The sequence below is a fragment of the Clytia hemisphaerica genome, unplaced genomic scaffold (assembly GCF_902728285.1).
Source record: "Clytia hemisphaerica strain Z4C2 unplaced genomic scaffold, Clytia hemisphaerica genome assembly, whole genome shotgun sequence".
NCBI classification, from domain to species: Eukaryota; Metazoa; Cnidaria; class Hydrozoa; order Leptothecata; family Clytiidae; genus Clytia; species Clytia hemisphaerica.
The window spans coordinates 117,927-126,087 of NW_027104187.1; the positions used below are offsets into that span (position 1 = coordinate 117,927).

At 31.5% G+C, this 8,161-nt stretch overlaps 1 protein-coding gene across 1 annotated transcript in view; it reads right to left on the reverse strand.

Annotated features, from left to right (window-relative positions):
• Positions 1 to 6,656, reverse strand: part of LOC136814912 (ubiquitin-protein ligase E3B-like) — a 31,096-nt gene extending 24,440 nt beyond the window's left edge. The window contains exons 1-15 of the mRNA XM_067071335.1: positions 6,460 to 6,656; positions 5,369 to 5,418; positions 5,170 to 5,219; positions 4,867 to 4,931; positions 4,371 to 4,430; positions 3,893 to 3,997; positions 3,573 to 3,623; positions 3,283 to 3,334; positions 2,938 to 3,023; positions 2,199 to 2,281; positions 1,924 to 2,029; positions 1,327 to 1,447; positions 935 to 969; positions 807 to 836; positions 16 to 125 (exon numbers count right to left, since the gene is read on the reverse strand). Of these exons, the coding sequence (XP_066927436.1) occupies positions 16 to 125; positions 807 to 836; positions 935 to 969; positions 1,327 to 1,447; positions 1,924 to 2,029; positions 2,199 to 2,281; positions 2,938 to 3,023; positions 3,283 to 3,334; positions 3,573 to 3,623; positions 3,893 to 3,997; positions 4,371 to 4,430; positions 4,867 to 4,931; positions 5,170 to 5,219; positions 5,369 to 5,418; positions 6,460 to 6,570 (1,115 nt within the window). The 5' untranslated portion in view covers positions 6,571 to 6,656. The remainder of the gene's footprint in view (positions 1 to 15; positions 126 to 806; positions 837 to 934; positions 970 to 1,326; positions 1,448 to 1,923; positions 2,030 to 2,198; positions 2,282 to 2,937; positions 3,024 to 3,282; positions 3,335 to 3,572; positions 3,624 to 3,892; positions 3,998 to 4,370; positions 4,431 to 4,866; positions 4,932 to 5,169; positions 5,220 to 5,368; positions 5,419 to 6,459) is intronic.
• Between the last annotated feature and the right edge of the window lie 1,505 nt (positions 6,657 to 8,161).

Consider the following 8,161-nt stretch of genomic DNA (forward strand, 5'->3'; position numbering starts at 1 on the left):
ATTCAGGATACAAACCTTGTTTTATGAGCTGAAGAGCACCAACCAAATATGGAGTTCCATTGTGTGTTACCATGGTGACGTCCAACGAATGTTTTGCAATGTTTCACCAGACTAATCAGTACAATCTACATGAAAATACAAATACTACTTTGCTAAGGAAAGATTCTGACAATCAAGAAAAGTATTTTTCCTTGAAAAGTACGATGTTTCAATGAAACTGAAAACACAGTAAAACAAAGGGTAAACTTAATATTGATTGGTATAGGGATCAGTCTGGATTATTGCAATTTCACACTTTTCAAAAAAACCCCTTGGAATGGGAAATAACCCTTCTTCCCGATAATAAAGGTATATTGTTTTTTTGCTGAAAAATATTCTTATTCTAAGTGGCTTATTTCTGAATATGATTTTCGTTGCATCTTTTGAATTACCTTAGCTCTAGTTTAGACGGCCGACTTTCTGCCCTGCCTATTCTAATTGTTAGAGTAGGCAGAAAGAGGGCACAAAGTTGGTTGTTAAAATCTTTGCTTGGAAAGGTTTGAAAGAAGACATTGCATTGACGTCAAAAGAGGGCTATGCATCGACTTTAGACAGCCCGCTTTATGCCCTCTTTAATTTGCAATTAGAATAGACAGGGCTAAAAGTGGGCCGACTAAACCAGACCTTAGTACTTTATAAAGTTACTCTATCAAACATTTTCATCAAGCCCAAGATAAATGTTTCTATTGTAAAAAGGACTATTTAGAAAATCATGAAAAATCTTTCATTTCAGAGTGGTTGAGAATATAGACAAATCAGTTTGATACCTTCACTTTATCTTTCAACTGCGAAAATTTCTAAAATGAGACAAAAGAAATCAGGTCAGCAATCTTGATGTTGTTTTGATGTCATTTGTAATTTATAATCAATATCTTTAGCTAAAAACAGGACTTACTGTATCACATATCGAACAAAGAGATGCAAGATTGCCTAAAACATAAAAGAACGGATTGAGAGCATATCTTTGTCACTTCAAAAGAACTTTCCCACATGTATAAAAAGTCAATCTGTTAAGAAATATATTTCCACTGGTATATGATATGCCGCTATTTGAGAAAATCTCTCTTAAGACATTTTTTTAGTGGGTCAAAAAAGCCCTTTCCCTGTTTTTGGCCCTTAAAAACCTTTGCCAGACCTAATTCGCTCTCAGAAAAGTTGTAAAAACTACTTTCGAACTAACGACATGCGGTTGGAGTCCCATGAAAGATGTCATGGATCCTAAGGGATGGCCCCCTACTGTAAGGGGAAAAAAATTTCATGGAGCCAGGAATATTCAATGAAACTTACCAATAATACAGAGAGTTTCATTGATTCCAGCCGACTCATGTATAGAAGCCATAGCTTGATAGTCATGTAAGACATTGAATGACTTCCCAAAAACGTCATATGACAACAAAAGATCTAAAGCCTAAAATTTTGAAAGAAAATACTTTAATCAAAATGATTTTCGAATGTTTGCCTTTTTTTCACGAATACTGCACAGAATTGCTGACTTGCACAATCAAATCCAATCAAATTTCTTTAAATAGTATTTTTGGTGCAAAAAACATTTTCCACTTTTTTGGAAACATTTATATTTTGGCACAATTTCCAGCTAATCCAGGCTACAAAAAAATTTGGGGACAATAAAATTATCAAAACTGAAAGCTTGAAATTCAAGCTTGAGAAAATCAACCCGTTTTACTTTAACAATTTTAGACCAGGCCAGGCGAATTAGAAATTATTTCACTGATGTATCATTGAAATAAAAAAAAGACGACTAGTTTTATAGTACGAAATCTAAGTAAAAAAATTGAAATAAATATTTTGAGGTTTTTCAGGACCATTGAAGAGGAAAATTAAAACTATTTTCCTTTAAATTCAACATACTAATTATAAACAAACCTCTGTAGATAATCGTTGAGCATGGTAGATGTAAGCTGGTAAGGTTAAAAATGATTTGACAAAAATCAAATGAGTTGCAATGTTTTGTGCCATTGATTGGAAGCATCTGAAAGAAACAATTATTACCTGAAGGGAACAAACTTGCGACGAGATTAATTTCTGTGGAATCTAAGATAAAAAAGTTTTTCACCTGGAATTCTAAGTTACTTAATCTGAGTTTGAGTTTGAGTTTTCAATTACATTATAATGAAAGAAATGAAGGAATAAAAATTGACCTCAAAATCAGCTTTGTGACAGCAGTGATTGATAATTTGTTTAAACTGATCTCAATACGATTCAAACCTTGATGCAAATATTCCTTTAAAGTAAAGAATAAAATTGTTCAAGCTTTTTACATGACATGCTAACAATTTGCGAGCAAATTTCGACAAAACAGATTATAAATAAATCTACCACCAATAATTTGATGGAGTAATCATAGAACAGGAAAGATTTTTAATAATTGTGTTGTGCATGTGGTGTAATTATTTGGTTTGGTTCATAGTGATGTTTCTTAAGAAAAACTCAAATAATACTTGTGGGAGTTTTTAAAGCTATTTTTTTAATAATTTTGATCCAACTGATTTTTTTTGGTGATAACTGTAGTGCAACTAACACACAACGTTGTTTCAACGTTCATCTAACATTATATGGACATTGTGAACGTTCGATAATCGTTGAAACAACGTTGTATGTCAGTGTATGGGAGTGCTTAAAACAAATACTAAAATTAATTATGATAATGTGTCAAGTTCTCGACTTCATTCGCTTTAATTGCGCCAATTCTTGTCTTACCTTCTATTTTTTGAAATTGTTTTTCACAAAAATAATAGGGCTCTATGATCTTTTTAAAGTTATATAATATGTTATTATTGAGAAATTGGTTGAAAAATAGCAAGTAAAACAAAAGTTATTGCACAATTAAAGTGAATGGACTTAAGGTTTTTTATCCGAAGACAATTAAATTTTGTTTACCTTAAGTGAAATCAGTAAGCCTTTGCTGGTTAACTCTGTTACAACCGAATTACATAATTGTTGCATGATTGGCTTAATGTTTTCACCTGCAAGTTAAGTAAAAGGTAAATAATTTAGAATAGAATTTGAACATACACGGTAGAATAGTTTATATATATGATTTGTAAGACACAATGAAAACTTATAAGGTGAAAACGAAAAATGAAAAATTCTTCCTGTTGGTTGAGCTTTAAATGAAATGAAAATCTGTCAGAGATGAGATTGGGAAACTAAAATAAGTGACACTTTTCTGATTATCAATAGTAAGGTCGTTAGCTTGTTATTATAAAACAATATATTCCAAACCTCCTTTCATTAATAATATTTTCCAATTTGAACAGTCAGTAAATATCACAAGCTATAAATAGAAAATAAATTTTCAAAGAAATAATGCAGAATTCACTCAGAGTATTGATGTATTGATGTATATATGTGTGAGTCGAATACTTGTTAAACTCTTGATGGTGTTATTTTGTTTGACATAGAATTACTGTAAAACCTCTGTTGCATTTGTGAATATTATTAAACATTTTGAAGAAAACAAAACTAATTGTGGACAAAGCAAGAGAATTGATAACAAAAATAATTTTTCTCACCATACTCAAGTAAATTGATGCTTCTTTACTTCCAGAGCTTATTGAATATGCCTGTGAATAAAAGTAAATAAAATTGAGATTAGTGTAATAAGTGACAATATTTTCAAAGAATTAAAATGACAAAACAAGTTGCAATAGCCAAGCTGAAAAATTGAGCAAAGACTAGATTTTCTGATGTATATATTCAGAGGTCAAAGCAAGGTTTTTCGTCTGAGATGGAAAATGGATTTTACACAGCAAATTAGCACAAATTTTGGTGAATTTCGAGACATAAAAGCCTCTTTATATACTTCACTGAGACACTGTATATTGATGAATACCTTGAGACTTTGCAGCTTTAAGGAACATTTTAAAAGGAGCTCTTTCAAATGTTTGATCCAAACTGCAGTACAATCTTTCATCAACAATAATGACATGTACCAATACTGGAATGCAATAGATAAGTGATGTATTTAGAAAGTTTACATTTACACTTGCCCAATTGATCAGAGTAAATCCTGTACATTACTGTACATATCAAATTACAAGGTTTTTTAGCAAATTTGCTTTGTAGTACTCTTGTAGTTCCATGTTGTTACAATCATCCTGTATAAGACTTAAAGTTAACAAATTTCACCTTTTTTAAAAAATATTTAAAAAAGTCAAAGATAATTGACCTGGGTATATCAATGTTGTAAAAATGTATTTAAATAATACAAAAAATGGTGCATCATGTTCCTTCAATTGGTAAAACACCTTTGAAGCAACACTTAAATTAATGATAAATAAAATCGAAATGGGAAGAGATATCTTACTTACCTTAGGTTCTTTACCAGCCTCAAGATTGACAACAATCGATCTGCAAAGTGTCAATAATCTCTATAAACCAAACAAAAGCAACATAAACAAAGTGATATTACAGCTTGACAGCCTTTCGAATGTATGCATGTTTTTTGAATGAGTATCTTTGAATATTAGAATAAATTCATATGTCGAATTAAAGGTTTGAAAACTTGAAAATTTTCAGATTTTGGCATTTTGGTATTTACCAACCACTAACACTCAACTTAAACATCCCCAATACATATACAAAAGTGTATTAAAAATTCAAATTTCATTTGTCCAAATTTTCAGCCTATTCCCAACTAAGGTTATTTATTAAATAATAAAAAAAGACTAGCCTTTTTATATTTTTCTATCTTGTTAATTGATTATCATAAAGCTATTTCCGCATCTATGCTGAAATACTTAAAGCAGGCTTCTTCTGATGTATATAGTACGAAATGTTTGAAAAATGCTAATCAGTTTAATTTACTTGTTCATCTTTTGGAGATTTGTAAATCAACAGAAGCCTTCTGCCTTGCTTGAAGAGCTGTAATGCTGGAAAAAGATAAACATTAATTTTAACTATAAAAAGGGCTGTACGACAATCCAGTCTGACAATTTTGATTAGGGTTACCAAAATAAAAAGGTTGATTTGGCTTTTTCCCATTTTAAAACTTACATTTCATAATACTTGTACAGAAATTATAAAAAATGACACTTGAAAGCTTACAAACTTTATTCTAATGACAATCCTTAAGAAAACTGCTGATAGCATTCAAAGCAAATAGCGTACCTGTTATCAATTGATTGGATGTATCATTTATGCAAGAATCGAAATCTGATCTAAAAAAAGAAAGTTAGTCAATTTCTTTTTTGAAATGAATACAAAACAAGACAGTGTCAGTAAAAATCTTTTACTTCAGCATAATCAAAATTGGCATACAAAGAATGTTTTCTTTATTTTCTCTTTTTTATGCAAATTGATTATATACCTAATGTTTCTGCAAAATCTTCTTTGTTCCAAGAACATTCTCACAAGAGCCTATAAAAAACAATAACAAAAACTTTATAAAGAAAATCATAACATTTTGTTGCAAGATACAATCATCCGCTAAATATTTGAGACAAAGGGGAGTTCCCCGTGTAATTTTGAACACCACAATTGATTTTTAAGTGCCTTAAACTACAGTTGGAAAGTAGAGTTTTAACTCTAAGTATTAACATGAGACTTAAGACTTAGGACCTTAGGATCTCAGGATTTGAAAGCTCAAATTTGCTCGAATGAGGCTTGGAATATAGCCTAGAAGCCACCAAACCCCTCTAAAATCAAAATATTCAATGGAAGAAAGTGGAAGTGCTAAAATAGCAATTCTCGCCTGAACTTTAAATTCTGAAAAACGTTAAAATACACTAAAATCTCAATAAATTTCGAGGGTGATTGTAGCTTCTTCTCCCATCAAAACGTTTTAAGTAAAAATACATGGCAAAGTGATGTAAAATTAGGAGTCATTGTCCAAAATGTTGTGTTCTCTTCTTGGTATTTCATCAAAAAATATATTTTGGGTGAGGGCAATGTCTGTCAGCATTTCTACTCTATTTCATTTGATATTTTTAAAAATTACTGGGTTATCTGGGTTCTTGCTTTTTTCACTAAAATGAAATAACTATAAAATGAAAGTGATAATATTTGACAACAATTCTCTGCAATATTTTACAAACCAAAAATAATTTTTAAGTGCTCAAATTCACTCACTTCTGAAAAGAAAGGTTCTAGACCTTTTAGATTCAAAAGCTCAAAAATGTTCCATAAGGCTGGGAATATAGCACGGAGGTCACTAAACCCCTCCCAAATCAAAAAATTCTGAAAGTACTGAAATTGAAATTCTTGCTCAAACTTTAAATTAGTAAAAAGACATTAAAAGCTACTAAAATTTTGACGTTGATTGTATGGTAAAAATCGAAATCAGTTGTTCAGTGTTTCCACTTTAGATAACAATGTGAAAAATGTCAAAGAAAGTTAGTCTCCAGTACAGTCCAGTACCCAAATTTTTTGAAAAGGAACAATGTCAGTTGAAAGCGTTACCTGTATTTTCACAATGGCAACTTCTTTCTTCTTAGAATCCTGTCGTTGCTGTCTTTCGATTTTTGCACTCTTCAAGAAGTCAGATTTGGTGTCTTTCTTACCTCCAAACATTTTCTTATATTGAATACTGCAACGTATACTAATTTAATTATCAGATTTACTACCGGGCGTCCCAGAAAAAAGTCCTTCTCTTTGAAGTGAGTTTTCTTGAGTTCTATGAACAGTTAAAGAATCAATCTTTTTGCATTGAATTGAACTTCAAGTTTATCCTTCCTTCCTTTCCAATCTGTTCCAATACAAATGATTGATTCTTTAAAAGAATGGGTACACCTTTTGCTAGTATAGATGTCATGTTGAATAATTAAATGCATATATAATTATCTTAAGTGTGCATTAATTTTTCTTATCATTGTTTTGATGCTGGAGTTTAAAATACATCTTTCCTGAAACAAATGAACGTGCATTATTTAGTCTCTGGAGGTAAACAAAGATATTCTGCCTTAGTTTCCTTTGGGAAATTTGGGTTTTTTTAAACCTTTTCTTAAGTTCTGTCAATCAAAATCCTCTCAAATTTTAGTTTGTTTTTTCTATCCATGATGTAACACCCTGCTGAAAACTGTTTGCCAAAAATGATTGCTATCAAAAGTTAGAAGCTAAAGACCCACTTTTCCTAACCCCTTGCAGGCAAAAACGCCTTAGTTTACCTCCCAAACTATTTTGTACACAATGGTGGAGCACAAATCCAGGCCATTTCTCAGAAATTTGAATTATGGCCTTTATGGGAAGGTTGTATATCGCAACAAGACATTCTAACTAGCAAAATGTGGCTTTTAAATCTCTAATTTTTAGCAAAATAACTGTCCAGCATCAGTCAGTCACACTAGGAAATCAAAAACAAAAACTGTATAACATAACATAAAGCCAGGAAGTTAGTGGAAGTACCTAGATTTTAAGCATGTTTAAACAGTTAGTCACACTAGGAAACTATTGTTTATACGCTAAAGTAAAAATAATTCTGCATATGTAAATGGGTCAGTGTTTGAGGTCCGGCAAACTTTCCGGGGAAAAAGCCTATCCGGCGGTGCGCGGATCTAGGTGGGTTCCATCTCCCCCGTAGATCTTTTTCTTGGGAAATTGATCTTCAGATTAGTTTTTAAGGTTAGCTTGGCTCAAATTCTTTCATCTATAGCTCAAATTTTAGGCAATTTCTCATAGTTTTCTAAAATATTAATTTCATTAAAAGCGCTGGGTTATTTTCTCATTAATCCCTTTAGAAGTTTTGCGGCGCATTTTTTGCTTGCGAGTCAAGTAAATGATTAGCGCTTTCGCAGCATTAATCTTTGATACGTATTTCAGCGGGACGCTAGCTAGTATGACTAACTGTCAAAGCTCACAATAACGACTTTCTTTTTATTACAGAAACCAAACGAGTGAGAACAAGTCATAAAACTAAAAGTCAACGCTCCGTGGTTGTGACGTAGTTTGCGAGATTATTAAGATCAAATGACATTTTCTACGTCATCTTTTTAAAGCCATTTCGTAGGAGAATGTGTCTTTCTATATAGTATAAGGAATTTTATAACACTTCATGGCAGATTAAAAAGACAATCAGAAAACAAAAGCTTCTTCGTTTTTCATTTTCACATTCATGGGGAAGAATGAAATTTTCAGAAGATGCTCTATTCGATATGACAATGAAATA